Below are 16,754 nucleotides of genomic sequence, written 5' to 3'. Positions count from 1 at the left end.
CCTAAATTATTCCATGCAACCACATATTTTGACTACATACATCCAGTTAAGTGTCAGACTTAATCTATCAACTTACAATATTCAAGTCTCTACCAATCTCATGTTGGGCCATTTGCTCTCTTATTCTAGTCTACCTTAGAAGATCCTTGTTATAAAGTAAAGAAAATTAGAGGATCCATATAAAATGTGATTTATAAATGCAAACAATAACAACTGTACCTTATAGGAAACTGATAGCCAAAGTTAATATCCTTATGACAAAGTAAAAAAAAATATACTGGGGAATACAAAAACTGAAGCTGTTGTTATTAAACTCCCCGCAATGAGGTACCTCAAGGAATGTCCACCAGTTTCTAAACTTTTCCAAACTCTACTTTGGAATTGCAACTGGAAGCCTAAGATGAAGCAACTTTTTATCAAGATATTGTCCCAAAACAGATCACTTGAGCTGAGGCAACATAACCAAACAGCATTCTTTCATACAGACCTTAGAGGCATGTTCACATGTGCATAACTATTTGTGTCTCTCTGCACACACACATGTATGCATATACAACATACACTAAATTGCAAGTACAGTAATCAGGTAAACAGCTTTTCAAGCTCTGTTCTCACCTCATGGATGTAGCCACTGACATGAATTAGTAAGCCACAACAAATTCTGAATTCCTCCAAGAGAAGGGAATGAAGAGGGATGGTACTGCTGAGCTGGTGACAATAATTAAGGCTGATCAAGACTTTTGTAGCCATCAAAGAGTCTCTCATTTCTACTCTAAGCAAAATAGGATAGGGATCAGGCAGCATCAAGAACAGGCTTAATAAAATAGCCTGCTACATTTATAGTACTATTATTCTAGCCTATCATTTGGGAATTACCTTTTATCTCAAGGAGGAATAATATTAGTGATGTCGGTTTCATTTTTCATAAACTTGTAGCTAGAAAATTAGAGGCATGATTTCTATACATGCAGGAAGATTGCATAGACTTTGTGATGACTTTGATCTGCATCTTATTAAAGCACAGTATCAGGATCCTTTATTTCTATTCTTGGAGGATATACACTTAATTAGCAAATAAAATAAAGAAATACAAATAAGTCTTGGTAATCTATTATCTGTATTAAAAGTATAACAATGATATTTGGATTAAAAGCATTTTTTAAAATTTATTATTTTCATACAGCTAAGAAATATCCACTGGCTTATTTATATTTATACAACATACATTTATCCAAGAAAATTAGGAAGCACACCTTTATTTAGCATTATGGTCAAGAGCAGGACAAAGTTATCATGAACTTGGCTTAATACTCTCCTTTATTCAGTCAGTACAAGCCAGTGAGTAGTGACATTTCATTAAAAGTCATCTATTATTTTGTGCACATTAGAAGTTATAGTTTAAAATCTGTCAGTTATGAAAATAGCCATCGGTTATTTGTTCTAATTAACTAAAGCTTATTTTATATTAGAGAGGTGCATGATAGCCTGAAGCTCACATAGCTCTAAATTATGGTTTAATACACATAGCTCTAAATTATGGTTTAATATTATGTCCTAACTGAGCCAATTAGTATTACTTCCCAGTTTCTAAATTTTAGTGCAAACTTTCCCCAATCTTGTACAAATCAGACAGTATAATGGAAAAAAGCAGCTTTTTACATAAATAATATTTCCCTCCCAATTGGCTCCTAGAAAAACTCATTATATCAGCACCCTCTCATTATCTTGAAGACAGCCAAAAATCAATTATCTAGTTTTATTTGGATTTTCTTTTAATGTTCTCAATCACATGAGTTTCAAACCACCACTATACAACCAACCGCTGAGTCCCTGAAATTATTATAAAATGAATAATTTTCAAACTTGTAAAAAATGGATCTGATGTAACATAGATTATTATCAGCACATTATGCATGTCTACTCAGAATAAATTCCACTAAGCTTGACAGGGCTTAATCCCAGTGTATATACAATATTCATGCATATACTACTCTTGGAGTAAATTCCACTGAACTCAGAGAATAGACAACTTTACTATTTCAGTTTTAAGGAGACATATTCAGATTGCAGCTTATCTTACTGCCTTCATATCTTATATCTTACTGCCTTCAATAAAAAAGAATACTAAATATAGGAATCACATGGATTTTACAAAAGAGAACTTGAAAAATGTAGCCTTTTGGTAAGGATGCCTGTATTCAGATGTTTAGAAACTAGAAAGAAAGCGTCTGATGAAATAAAATGAACTCTTTACAAATCATTCTCTGATATCAAACAGTTGAAAAGATAATTTAAGAAGGTTAAAAAAATGGACTAACACACATTTTTATTTGTTTCTTAATCTAACAGCATAAAAAGAGTTATATCATAAGATCAGTGAACACTTCAAAATCTCAGGATCCAACTGGCTTTAACTAAGCAGTTATCACTTTTCCCAAAAAATAGAAAATGCTGGATTAACATTGGGAAATGTCTGTCACCTTGCTGGATGATTAATAATGACTTCAGAATTTAAGTTTGGAGAAAGTCAAGACCATAGATGAAAGTTTCTTCCTTTGTGTATACTATAAAGCAGGGGTGTCAAACTCAATTTCATTGAGGGCCGCATCAGCATTGCGGTTGCCCTCAGGGGGCCGGGTGGGAATGGCCAGGGTGGGCATGGCCTACTGGGTGGGTGTGGCTAGACTGCGTATGGCCTACTGGGTGGGCGTGGCCAGGTCTACATCGTTCGCATCAAGGCTGCCTCTGGGGGCCTGGGCAGGAGTGGGACAGATCTGAGGGTCTCTGGCAGAAGGAGGGTTTCTGGGCCAGGGCCAAGGCAGTGGGGGCCGTTCCCTCACTGTTTCCAGGATGGCTTTGCGGGCCACATGAAACCACTTGGCGGGCCGGATCCGGCCCCCGGGCCTTGTGTTTGACATGTCTGCTATAAAGGCTTCAACTGAATGCATACATCCTATTTTTTTCATTGAGGCTTATTTCCAATAAGAATATAAAGGACTGCAACTTTGAAGAGTTTACTTTGGAATCATACGTACATATAGCAATGAAGAACTGTAAAAAGAATCGGGGACAGGAACCAACTTGCTGCATAGGCTTCTGCAGCCAATAGGGGGTCAAAGTTCTCTCCCTCTCTCTTCCACATTTCTGTGCCTAGCACTTAAAAGGTTTACAAAACATAAATATGGTTGCTAATTACTTCATTAGTGTAATGTTTTCTGTGTGGGCTCATATTTCTAAAGGCTGTTTACCTCCTGGGAAATACAACCACAAAGATCTAATTCAGATAGCTTTTGTGAAACGATTGTGATTAAATATTTTGCATGGTTAAACAAACAGTCCTCCGGTAATGCCAGCATTTTTCCATGATACTATGACAATATCATGGAAAAATGCTGGCACTACCGGAGGAATGTTTTGAGCTACAGCTTTGGATGGAAACCTTGGCATGAACCCTGACAAATATTCTGATTTATTTTCTTTTAGTAAGCATTTCGGGATTGCATGTTTGTTTAGCACTTTATGGCTGAATTCACGCAGCACACTTACCCAATAAACCTGAGCCATGGTTTATTCAATGTTCTAATTCTCATAAATCACTTAATTAGAGGCTATCTATCCATATAAGGTGGATTCACCCAACATGTGCCTGGTTAATCTGTGGTCTTTTGAGTCATGAGAACCCAGCTTAAGGGTGAATTCTGGCTAAAGAAATTCAAATAATGTATTCCCAGTCTGACTTTCACCTTTATCATGAATACACCAGGTAGATTTAGCAAGCCACTTTTGGTTACAATGTACCTATCCAAAACAGTAGTAGATAATATTGCTAGAATCACAACCAAATAATATAATTTATGTTCTAGAGATGTTTGAAACTTCTTAAAAATATTCATCATCGTTTCCAATAATTTAACAATAGTGCTTAAGGGAGGGAGATGGGCAGCTAAGAAAAATATAAAAATAAATAAAGTAGGTTCAATCTTTATCAATAAATAGAACTCACAAAGGGTAGGAGCAGAACACACACACACACACACACACACACAGAGAGAGAGAGAGAGAGAGAGAGAGAGAGAGAGAGAGAGAGAGAGAGAGAGAGAGAGAAGATGCCCCTGTTCAGGAAGGTGAAAGATCTGGAGGAAAAATATCAAGCAATGAAGGATGGAGAAGATGGAGGAAAAAGCAGATTTAGTCCCCATCCTTTTAGGTTCCATTTTGTAAATAAGGCAGATTGCTGACCACTTTATAGCTAAATTAATGAGTGCAACTTTTCCAGAGAAGCTAGGGTAAATCCATATTCATATATTAGTTTATTAAAAATGGATTTTAGTGATATTAAGCCATAACTACAAACCACCATAGCTGGGTTCTCTGATATAATGGGTAGGCAACCTTTGGTTTATGGCTGCACATAATCCTGAAGCAACAAGATTTTGAAGTTCAGCACCATATTATTTGTTTGGAGTTTCCCCCCCAAAATTTTAGGTGGGAACAAGAGTGGGGGCCCTCTGGGAAGCAAACTATCCTCTTTCTGATCCTTAAAATATCACAACCACCCCAAATAGTTCTAAATGTGTCAACAACATTTAGCAATTGATCAGCTCAGTTTCAACAACAATTTTTCAGGACACTTAAGGAGGTATGGAAGAGGGGGGGGGGAAGGGAAATGGAAATAATTTGCTTCCCAAAGATCTCCTATTTCCCTTTCCAAGGTTAAATCTCTACTCACCCCCAGGAAAAGATTGGGAAAGTCCATTGACACCAATTGCAGACCTCTATATCAGTCATCTCACACAAAGTTATCCATCAATATGGCTTAGTCCAATATGTGAACCAATCTTATTCAAATTAGTTACAGACAAAGCTTCATGCTCCACATGGCACATTTGCCAGCATAAACACAGCTGGTGTGAAGATACAATATGGAAACCAATTTTCCCAAGCCACTGGATTACTTAATAATAAGGTATTCTAATTAATTACGGAAGGAAGTGTTAGGGACTGAAGGCTTAAATTCTTAACACTTCTAACTTTTGCCAATTCAAAATACTACATACAAAGTTGGTGGATAAATTAAATTCTCACAGGAAGTTTAGCTCCATTAGGTGAACATAGTAGTAGAAGCAAGGAAAAAAGTCAGACCCATGTAACTAAAGGCTTACTTTAAGCCAGTCTCTGCAGCAGATGAGAATCATCTAAAAGTGCAACTATGACATTTTAGGAAAATAAATCTATTGTGAATAAATAGATTTTCTATTCATTTTTTTTATTTATTTACATATTTCTTAGATCTATGTTTGCCTCTTCCCAGGAGCTCAGGGTGATGTACATAGCATTGCATCCTATGGTTAAGGCTGCACCATGACAGAGTGAGTGGCCCCAAATCATCCAGTCAATTTCCATGGCAGAGAGTTGGCTTGAACCAGGGACTCATCAAGCCCAACTCAACACCTTCATCAGAACACCATCCTGACATTTGTATGAAATTAATTAAGAGAGGAATTTTATTTGCTTTCATCTCTTCAAAATCTCTTTTAAGAAAAATTTACAGGGAGTTGCATTAAAAAGGTGCTTTAAAAAAAGAATTTAAATTAAAATCAGTATAGTTTTTTTTTTTTTACTTTTCTCCTGGAAAAGTCAGAGGGCATTTCTTGCTTTTGATTCTTACAGAGCTTTCTCAGAAATAAGTTGCGTTCTATTAACACAAAGCACTGATGTGAAAATAGTATAGAGGCCTGAGCTGCTAATCAACAGGAAATATGCTGATAAAAGCTACGGTTAATGCGTAGTTCTCAAACGAACACAGATGCAGAGATTCAATTGTGATGTAGGAAATCATCAAGCTTAGTGAAGAGTATATTGCCCTGATAATGGAGCCAATCATCCTTGGGTGCTCTTGAGGACATCCGTCATCAGCAAGACTCTCGTTCCTGAATTGAAACAGACCTTTGCGGTGGACTGACAGCCGTGGCAGATTTTATCAATGTAGTAGTAATCTATTGCCGATGCTTCTCCCAACAAACCTGTTCTACTTTTTGGGTTCATTCCCATCCATTCATCACTCCCTAAGTACATTTCAGTTGCATCTGTGAAGCCAGGAAACAGCCTTCCCAGGGGAGCCCTCCCAGCTGCTCCCCCCCTTTGTCTTTTCACTAATGCTGACAGAATAACAGCTCCCTAATTTAGAACAATAGGGACGCGGTGGCTCAGTGGGTTAGGACGCTGAGCTTGTCGATCAGAAGGTCGGCAGTTTGGCGGGTCGAATCCCGAGTGCCGCGTAACAGAGTGAGCGCCTGTTACTCGTCCCAGCTTCTGCCCACCTAGCAGTTCGAAAGCACGTAAAAATGCAAGTAGAAAAATAGGGACCACTACGGTGGGAAGGTAACAGCGTTCCGTGCGCCTTTGGCGTCTAGTCATGCCGGCCACATGACCACGGAGACGTCCTCGGACAAGCGCTGGCTCTTCGGCTTTGAAACGGAGATGAGCACCGGCCCCTAGAGTCGGAAACGACTAGCACGCATGTGCGGGGGAACCTTTACCTTTACCTTTTTAATTTAGAACAGCTCTGAGGACTGTCAGTGTTTTTTAAACCCCCTTAAGAATCTTTAGGGAGGAAAAGTCTTTTGTATCACTAAATTCCTGGATGTGACAGCTTCTGCCATGTTCGGTGCATTCATGCAGCCATGGAAGTTGTTGAGTTTAATATATAAAGTATTTAGATATTAATATGAAATATTAAATATGTATTTTCTGCCCATCTATACCTACAGTAAAGTGAACCCCAGTCTGGGGACAAGTCTTACCTATCCAAACTATCTTTGCAGGAAGCTCCTTGCCCCCCATTAATTTTTTCTACAACCAGGTCTAATAAATTCATCCTCAGCTTTCTTTGTGCATTAAGTTAAGGTCCAAGGTTGCTAATGGGTGCTTACAAGTAACTCTAGTACATTTTAAGCATGTATGACAGGCTTTCATTTTCATTACAGATGGTAATAACTAGCCAACTTTGACTGATCTAGAAATCTAAGCATGGCTGGCTCTAGTTTGTCCCAGATGGCTGAGGAACATCTGGAGTCTAGGGATATTGGCTAAACTAAAGGGGGCTGTTTGTAATTCATTTCTTCTAAGCTGATCTTTTCCAAACTGGTCCCACTAGGTATGTTGGGATTACCTCCAGCTATTCTAGGAAATAGGAACCATGAGGGTAATTTGGTGGACACCAGTCCTAACATCATTTTTAATGAACAAACCATACCAGATGTTAACTCTAATTCTATAAAACTTGTACCTGTCATAATCTCCATTGCACAAGGCTCGCACAGGGATAGCAAATGACTGCCATACTGGATTCAGAGTGTTCTTCACCACTTCAGTTTTATGACAGATGGTAAATCTACCAAGATACAGAAAGTCCATTTAGTTTGTAAGTTAATTCTCAGAAACTGAAAAATGCCTTGGGTTTGACAACAATAGAGAAGAAAGAAAAATCTCATTGTTTTTGTTTTTGAAATATGCTTCTCCAACCCACCATGGACAATGAAAATTGGCACCGGGTTGGATCAAGACAAAAATGGATTACTTTAATAGCTGTAAACACTGGCATTCTCTAAGCACTTGCAGCAGAAATAAGCACCAACTTCATGCAATATTAGCTAACATTCTTCAGAGGATATAAATATTTTCTATTAAAATTATACTTTTATTAGCACAAGTAGTGCAATATCCATTCCTACAGAGACAAAACTTACTGAAAGCAGAACTACAGTATATTGGGAACCAGTTTAATAGCAATAACCAGAAAGATATGGCAATATCTCTAGAAAGGAGAAGCTCACATTCTCTCAAACAAGGGAGGGGGAAGTTTTTTTTCCAGGCAGGGGCTGTGTTTTTAAGAAATAATCTGCTGGGAGCCATGTTCCAGTAATGACTGGAGCCAAAATTGGGCAGATCACTCTTTTCTTCTTCTCTTTTTCTATTAGCTCAACTTTCCATAATGTCCACCTTTCCTCCCATCCGACCTTTTTTTGGAAGGACAGATCACTCTTGCTACCGACGTAAAACAATCCTTTTGCAAAAATCCTCTGATGCTATGCTAAAGGCTACATGAAACACAGAATACATGAATTACCCAAATCTGGCATTCTGACCATCCTTGCTGTAATTTGGTTGGGACATTTCAATGAGAAAGCGTTTGCCTAGAACAGTGGTAGCCTATCTTAGTTCCAGACTACCAAACCTATCAGATTTTGATTCTGGGAATATGGATCTCAACCCTGCTCACACAAAAAATGTTAGGGTCTGAGCCTGGGAATTTGGATGCAAGCCAATATTTTATTTCAGCACTAGCCTTGCACTTTGAAAATTGAGGGAAATGTTCACAATTTCAAGGAGATCTGACTTTCATTTGCCTATTTAATTATTCAGAATTGTCAGCTAGGGAATTGTCTTGTTGTTAGCTAACTTTTGCCCAGAACCTTTTTCTATTAAACACAACTTCTCATTTCACATCTTACTGGCTTAATGAACAATTTCAGGGATATCCATAAATCATCTTTTTAAAATGATCCTGAAAGTTGAAAACTTAGCATATTTAGCATAGTCTTTTTATTTTCTCCTCAAATCAGTTTGTTACTTGAACTGGTCCAAAAAACCCTTCCCAACTCACAAGAAAAGTTTGTTCAATTGACATGGTGGCCATCACAGCATGATCATGCATAAGAACAGGTAAAGCTTCAATCACACAATCATAGCCATCATCTTGTTGTTTTTTTTACAATACAGATCCCCTAATTCTTAAGACTGCAAAACTGGAAGAATGCTAAAAAAAATACTTATCAATCTTCACTTTATTTTCTTTGATATTATTGCAGAATGATGATCTTTTCAATTAACCAAAATGACTGTATTTTTGTAATGTGAGGTAAAGAACATTTAAGAAGAAGGGACCCATTGTTTTAGTGTCAAGCCCAGGGCTTTTTTTGTCATAGAACGCTTAGAACGGAGTTCCGGCACCTTTTTTGGATGGAACCTTGTAGGGTAGGCAAGGCGGGTTGTATGACATGTGTGAGTTCCGTCACCTTTTTCTTTTACAAAAAAGCACTGGTCAAGCCAGATTACATATGGCTACAATAGTCTTGTCTGTGATGCGCATTAGCCTGGACAAGTTCTTTATATGAAGCTTTTAAAAGATTGATTACTAAGGAAACCCTAAGTAGGGAGCAGCTACCAGCTACACTGACTGACCTAAACAAAAACCTTTTGGATCTGACTGGCATTTGAAAGAGTGATCATCAGAAAATGCAGACTTATAAGACAGACTGGGAAATCATCAACAAAATTCCAGAATGACCAGCAAGTGCTAATGGAAAATTTCACTGTGTGCTAGTGAAGAGTCAGTTAAAATTGGAACAAATCTATTCCCAGAAAAAACCCACTTGTACTCACGTTCCATCTTCATTACTTCTGAAGAATACCATGAAAGGGTCTGATTTCCCAAAGAAGTCTTTCTTGTCCAGCTTGTTGGCACAGAACTGCATTGTGGCTACATCCTTAGAATTGGAAGAAGAAAATATATTGTCTATTGCTGTTGAGCTAACAGAGCAATTTTAAGAAGTTATACTGGAAAGTGGTACAGTAAAGTACTACACATAAACATAACAGAGTTTGCAATCGGCCCAATAAGACTGAAGCTCATCATGGAAAGAAATTCTAATCCAGTGTGTAACTGAAAGGACTATAATAGCATGAGCAAGGTTTGAAAAATCTGGGAAAGCTATCAGTTTGGCATCAAACAAGGATACTGAACCTACAACTAAGACTTTTTACTCATAGACCTTGGTACTCGGGCATTTTCTTTCCCCGCACTGAAGCATGTTAAACTGAACTCCCCATAGAAGAGTTATAGCTTGCCAATGATTTTCATAGTAGATAAATCATCCACTACACTTTTTCACTTCCTGGCATTTAAATCAATCCAGGCCCTTAGGATTATAATGGAACTAGCCGCTTCCATGAGTTAGAAAAATATAAATACCTTTATATACTTATCAATCACTGTCACTGCTGCTCTGTGATCATGCACACAAAAATCTTGTTAGGATTGGCATTCCATAAATACAATAAACTTGCTAAAATATTCCCCCTAATTCTTGTATAAGTTGCATTTTCACTTGCAAGAATGTGTGGATTTTATGTACAATTTCCCCTGCGGTGCATTTTATGAATATTTTTCCTAATGTAGATGAAGCTTTTCTGGAGTACTCCTAGATACTCCATACATTGCTGCTAAATCAGGTCTCCCTAATCTCTTTCCTATTTGCCATAGTTCAACATCATCCTGTGGATTAGGTCCAATGCTCAATCTTATCAAAGTAGTTTCGAGCTGTGATTTTGTGCTCTGAGATATTTCTCAATTAGCTCTGTATCATCTACAGATTTGATAAGAGTGCCTTCCATTGCATTTCTAGACCATTTATCTAGATATTGAGTAGCAGGAGGCCATGGATAGAGTCCTGGGGAATCTCACTTAATCCTTCCCACCGGGATAATACAGAACTACTCACAAGGCCCCTTTGGATGTGATTGTTCAACCAGTTACAAATCTAACAGATCACAGTATCATCTTGTAATGTATTGGGTTTTGTCTTACTAAAGAGTATCACGTGGGGTTAATTGCTGGAAGGTTGTTTAAGCAGGGAAGCTGGCTAACGGCTCCCAGCTCCTCAGACAACCCTTCTCCGGCGCCACCATTGGTTGCTTCTAGGGCAGCAATAGGTTGCTTTAAACCAGGGGTGTCAAACTGCCGGCCCATGGGCCGGACGCATCGCACCAAAACCGCACCCACCCCATTGCCAGCAATGGGGAAAAAGCTCCGATATGTAGCGCGACGTCACGTGACGTCACGAGTTTGACATGTCTGCTTTAAACCTATTGGCTGCCACCTAGAGGCCAGGGTATAAATAGCTGCATTCACAGCCCTGTTTCTCAGTTCAGTTCCTGTAAGCAAATAAAGAATGATTCTTGCTGAACTCACTCGTCTCATCTCGTCAATCAAGCAACGAACCCAGTATATAACAATCTAGCCCACATTTATCCTTTCTGTCCACAAAAATATAATGAACGTCCTTGACAAATGCTTTTCCGAGATCAAAGTATATTACATCCACAGTGCATCCTCAGTCTTTTAAACTATTCATGTTTCATAAATAGAGGAAACACCATGCCACCATTTTTCTACTTGGCAACATGAAGATATGTGAACTTCAACTCCCAGAATTGAATTGAATACATCTTCAAGTTGGAATAGAAAGACAACACACAACTAACAATCACAGTTAGCTCCTGATAATGGTAGCATTCTTTTTTAAATGCTCATAGCCACACTGCTTGACAATTTATTTAACAGAGATACTAAATAAGAGGTGCATTATTTTCTCAGGTGCTCCCTCTACCATTTTGTATATTGGTTGCTCTTATCTAGCCTTCCAGCACCGCCAGGAGTTCTCAAAGATCACAATCAGTCAGCAGGAGTTCATGTATAATACATTTTTTTTTTACTTCATGCTTGCCAGGACCAACCATTTGGCTTGAACTATCTGCAGATACTCTATAAGATATTGCTGTGTTAAGGAAATAATAGCCTTGCTGTTGTAAGCCAAATGTTTCAAGCCGTAAACCATTGAAGATCACACTGTGTCTTGAAGTGTCATGTTTGAGATGAAAAGTCAGTTTTATGAGACTTTTTCCACCAGTAGGGAAGCATGAAAGCAGGCCAGAAGAGATGAGTACCCCACTTATCAAACCTTTCTGATTGCAACTCAAGGCATTTTTGTTCTGCAAAATTCTCTGCCAGTGCTGCTGGAGGCAGTCAGCAGTGGGTATTTTCCAGGAGAAAATTTAGCGAATCACTATGTGTGTATGGACACTGAATTTTTCCAAAAGTACCACTTTAACTGGGAGAAAAAGAGGAATAGAGCATGCAGGGTAAAATAAAGAAAGAGTCTTGCTGTCTTTACCTTTTTAGGAGTGGTTGTTACCTGGTAAGGCCCTTCTGATTTTCTGGGGTTTTTTATTTTTATTTACTAATCTGGACTTCATAGTTTATAAACAAATACCTAGGATTGCTTGAAGCTTAAAGTGAAGGGGGGGAAAAATAACAACCACAGATCAGAAATGTAAATTGTAGTTCAAAAGAGGCAAAAATCCAGACAGGTTGACTTATGAGAACATGAGCAAGCTTCCTTATCTCTGCTTCTGGCACATGTTTTCATGCTTCCTAAGGGAGTTTGGAAAGCATTAAGAAATGGAATATCACTGCCATTTCTGTTTAATGTACCTTGCAAATCATACAGGAAAATGCATAAGGAATGAAGCACTGAACTTGGACAACAGGGTGACAAATAACATTAATATAAGATATAATCTCAGGAGCAATGGTATATGAATAAGCACCCAGGATGCCAAGAATACACAAAATGCATCTTTCCACTTAAGAAAGCTGCACTTCAACCTAAAAATATCCTTGGGGATTAGAAATGGAAGGGAATCTTGATTAATTTGCATTTGGAGATAAATGTAATAAAATTACCCTTCCTAAATCAATATGGAACTGGGATCCAATTATCCTATGACAGACATGTCAAACACAAGGCCCGGGGGCCAGATCTGGCCCGCAAAGTGGTTTCATGTGGCCCCCGAAGCCATCCTGGAAACAGTGAGGGAACAGTCCCTGCTGCCTTGGCCCTGGCCCAGAGACCCTCCTTCTGCCAGAGACCCCCAGATCTGTCCCACTCCTGCCCAGGCCCCCCATAGGCACCCTTGATGCCAATGATGTAGAGCTGGCCATGCCCACCCAGTAGGCCATACGCACTCCAGCTGCGCCCACCCAGTAGGCCACACCCACCCTGGCCATACCCACCCGGCCCCCTGAGGGCAACCACAATGCTGATGTGGCCCTCAATGAAATGGAGTTTGATACCCCTGTCCTATGGTATTAAAATTTCCCAGAATGTTGCAGTACAATCTCCCCCCCCCATAGAAAAATATATGAAAAATGTGTGTTTCGGGGGGATATGCATATGTAAAACAGATTTAAGGAAAACTCCTTATATAAATTAGCAAATAATCAGACCATGTCTCACTGAAAACAAAAGATGTCCTTGGGAAGGGCATTAGAGTGAGTCCTTAGGACTACTGGCTCTCCAGTATAATGGCTTCTTCACTGACATTGTTTGAATTAATGAATATTAATGCATCACATGGGCTTCAGTGGAAGAAGCATCTTGGAACATTATTTAGTCTCCTTAGCAGGTACAACACAACAGTTTCTTGTCCATTTGACTGACTTCCTTTTCCAAGCTGTAGTCATGAGTAGATCTTCGACGTTAGAGTGAAGTTAGTAAGCCACGGGCAGGGAGATATGGCCCTGGGTGAAGAAGCAGAGTCATCTCCTGCTTCTAATCATCTTTGTGCAAGTGAAAGAGTTAACCCAACTTCTAGTACAGGCTGCAGGACTGCTCATGTAAAGCTAATTGCTTAGGTCTCGGTTTGTTGTGATGGAAAGGGGAGTTAAATTCCCTTTACAGCACAACAGATGGGCTGCTTCAAATGCATTCAAGCGTACCCCTGAAATTCTGAGTGGATCTTATGTCGAAAGTAGCATGCAATAGCAAGGCTGTGTGTTTTGTGCGTTGAAAGAGTAAATACAAATATGCAAACCTTTCCACATACTTTAGATAACAAACAGGGAGTGTGTATAAGCATTCAAGCACAAAAAAGCAATAGAGATAAAATATAACATGGTATAATTTTTTTTAAAATCCCATTTATATCCCGCCCTTCTCCGAAGACTCAGGGCGGCTTACAATCTAAGCACAAATAATAAAATAATAATAATAATAATAATAATAAACCTTTATTGTCAAAGTACAACATGTGTACATTGAGATTAGCTGAGCCTCCCCCCGTGCTCCCTCCCCCCAACACACAGTGACAAAAAACCCTCCATCCCACCACACTATCTGAACCAACTACACCACACACCGGCCTCCCAAGTCAATTCTGCATAAGATTACGTCCCATTTAAAAGCCTAACAGCCCACGGATAAAAGCTATTTTTCAGCCTGTTGGTACGGCTGGCTATATTCCTATATCTCCTACCGGATGGTAGGAGAGTAAAGAGATACCGTCCAGGGTGTGAGTCATCCCTGAGAATCTTCCTCACTCTTCACCTAAGCTTTCACCATGTACATGGTATGTGCACCCATTTCCACAGGTATACACACAAAAGTCTTTTACAGGGTGAGAAAGTGCTGATCGGCATGCATGTTTTGAAGGCATGGGAATTTAACATGGGTATGTCTGAGGACAAAGAATTGTACAAACGTGTGTAGGAGAGAAATTAGGATTTTATTCCTCTTGTAGACATCAGACTTGTGGGTGAGATGAGGTGAGATAGTGATATTGTTTGTGCTATCTTCTGTACGTGGGAGAAAACGAGATTGAAAATATCTGGCTTGGCTGGAGTTTAGATAGGCTGATGCTTTTCTAGAAACAGCCATTGCTTTATTTTGCTCTCTTTGGTTGTAAAGAGATAGTGAACCTCTACTGGCCCACCAATACTTGACTGTTGGGATCACTCAAGCATAGTCTCTTTCTCTTCTTTTGTCACCAACACAACTCAGCCAAACTCTTAAAGCTCCAGATGCTCTGAACCTTTTCTGTGGAAGAAAGCATGCTTTTCTTCTGTCTGTGGCAAAAACAAACTTGACAGCATTTTTTAGGTCAATTTACTATAATGGAAATAGGCTGTGCAAAAAAAAATCCACAGCAGCTTTCTCCTGATGGGATAGACTTCAAATACATACTCAGCCTGACTAGTTCTCAGAAAAGAGTGAAACTCTGCCTTTTATGATGTGGGTCCACTGAGAATAATTGTTCCAAGTTGATCTTGTGAGCTTCGTAGTTGAGAATGAAATCTTGGCCTTTCTATACCTAGTGCAGCATGTCAACACGATCTGTGCATGTGCACCTTCGAGTCAGCACTGATTCCTCGCAATGGCTTGGACTAGTAATTTTTGTGACAAGATTGCAAAGCAGTTTGACTTTGAGGACTTCCTAGGGCTGAGAGAGAATGACTGGCCAAAAATCACCCAGCTGGCTTTGTGCTGAAAGTGGCTATAGAACTCATGGTCTGCTGGTTTCTTGTTTAGTGCCTTAAATGTTACACCTAATGGGTTCTCTGTTGCCTGTCTGTAATGCAGCTCACTATATGTCTCCTACATCTTACAGATATTGTTTCATCCAGATGAAGAATGGCTTGACATGAAACTTTTGTTCAATATTGGACATATCACAGCAGGCCCATTTAACATAACTCTAATATGAGCTCTACTAGCTCCCAGGGACTTCTGGGTATAATCTAAGGTGCTGACTCTTAGCTTTGAAGCTCTACATGGCAAGAATCCCAATTACTTGCAGGATTGTCTATTCCTAATAGTGTCTGTCTGTCCCACCAGACATGACAAAGTGGGTGTGGATTGGTTCCCCTTGGTGAAGTAGTGTCATTTGTTGGGACCTAGGAAATGTGCCTTCTCTGTCATGGGGGCAACCATATGGAATAACCACTTCCTCCCTTTTAGGTAGCCTAACTCTGTGGTCTTCCAGAAGATTTAAAGACTTGCCTTTTCTGCCCTGGGCATTGGAGCTAGGATGTTAGTAAAGTCTCTGTGTGTATATGTTTATTATGTGATTAGGATAATTTTTGTGGGAACCGGCATCAACTTCCCATCGTCCTGTGCGCTCCCACAAGGAGGGCCTTCTTAGGGTACCGCTGGTCAAGGAATGCCGGCGGGTTATTCCCAGGGGAAGGGCGTTCTCTGTGGGCGCGCCGGCCCTTTGGAACCAACTTCCCACGGAGCTTAGGACTGCCCCCGACCTTCGCTCATTTCGCAGGGACTTGAAAACCTGGTTTTTTGAGCTGTCTGGCCCAGACTGAGGGGGTTTTAATTATTTATTAATGGGGTTTTAGTTTAAATTCAGGGACTTAATTTAATCTTAGTTTTAATCGATTTTAACTTTGTATGTTATGTATTTTTAATTTTTCCCTGTAAACCGCCCTGAGTCCTACGGGAATAGGGCGGTATACAAATTTAAATAATAAATAAATAATAAATTATATACTTTTAAGTGATTTTATTGGTTTGGTGTGTGTGTGTGTGTGTGTGTTTGTTTGCCACTCAGGCACTTATATGAAGTTCTCAAAAAATAGTCTAACTAAATAAACACAACAAAAAGAAAAAAAAAACAGAAAGCAGAACTCCCCAGCCCCCCCCCCACACCAATATTCATGCTGTAATTTCCAGTGCCATGATAACTTGGGATATGAAGTTACACAACTCAATCCCAGATTTATATCTCAAAAACCGTTAGGTATCAAGCCCACAATCTTCCTCTGTCCATTTTTTTAAGATATTCATCAATTTTTGGTGAGCACCCATTATTATCTTTTAAGCAACACAAATTTTAGCTCTTAGTTTTCAGCTATAAGCATTCTTTTGGTACTAATGTTGACTGTAATCTTGGTTCATGTTCCCATAATTATGATGAGAAATGTTCAGTTAACAATTACAGTAATTTCCCTTTTTTTGAGAAGTAGGGTGAAATATCTTGTTGCAGCCTTATGACTCCTTGGGGCTGCCCAGCTTACTTTTCTGCATATGATTTACTCCTGCTGATCTACTAGGGGTTCACCTGAT

At 39.3% G+C, this 16,754-nt stretch overlaps 1 protein-coding gene across 2 annotated transcripts in view; it reads right to left on the bottom strand.

Moving 5' to 3' along the window:
- Window positions 1–16,754, bottom strand: part of CPNE5 (copine 5) — a gene marked incomplete at its 5' end in the record, with an annotated part of 151,243 nt that overhangs the window by 47,662 nt on the left and 86,827 nt on the right. For both annotated transcript variants that reach the window (XM_083357802.1, XM_083357803.1), the window contains 2 exons: window positions 7,289–7,393; window positions 9,445–9,548. In XM_083357802.1, coding sequence (XP_083213928.1) covers window positions 7,289–7,393; window positions 9,445–9,548 — 209 coding nt within the window. The remainder of the gene's footprint in view (window positions 1–7,288; window positions 7,394–9,444; window positions 9,549–16,754) is intronic.

Source organism: Vipera ursinii (genome assembly GCF_947247035.1).
Source record: "Vipera ursinii genome assembly, chromosome: 3".
Taxonomy (NCBI): domain Eukaryota; kingdom Metazoa; phylum Chordata; class Lepidosauria; order Squamata; family Viperidae; genus Vipera; species Vipera ursinii.
The sequence above is the reverse complement of the archived record's forward strand: the minus strand, read 5'-3'. Positions and strand labels throughout refer to the sequence as shown.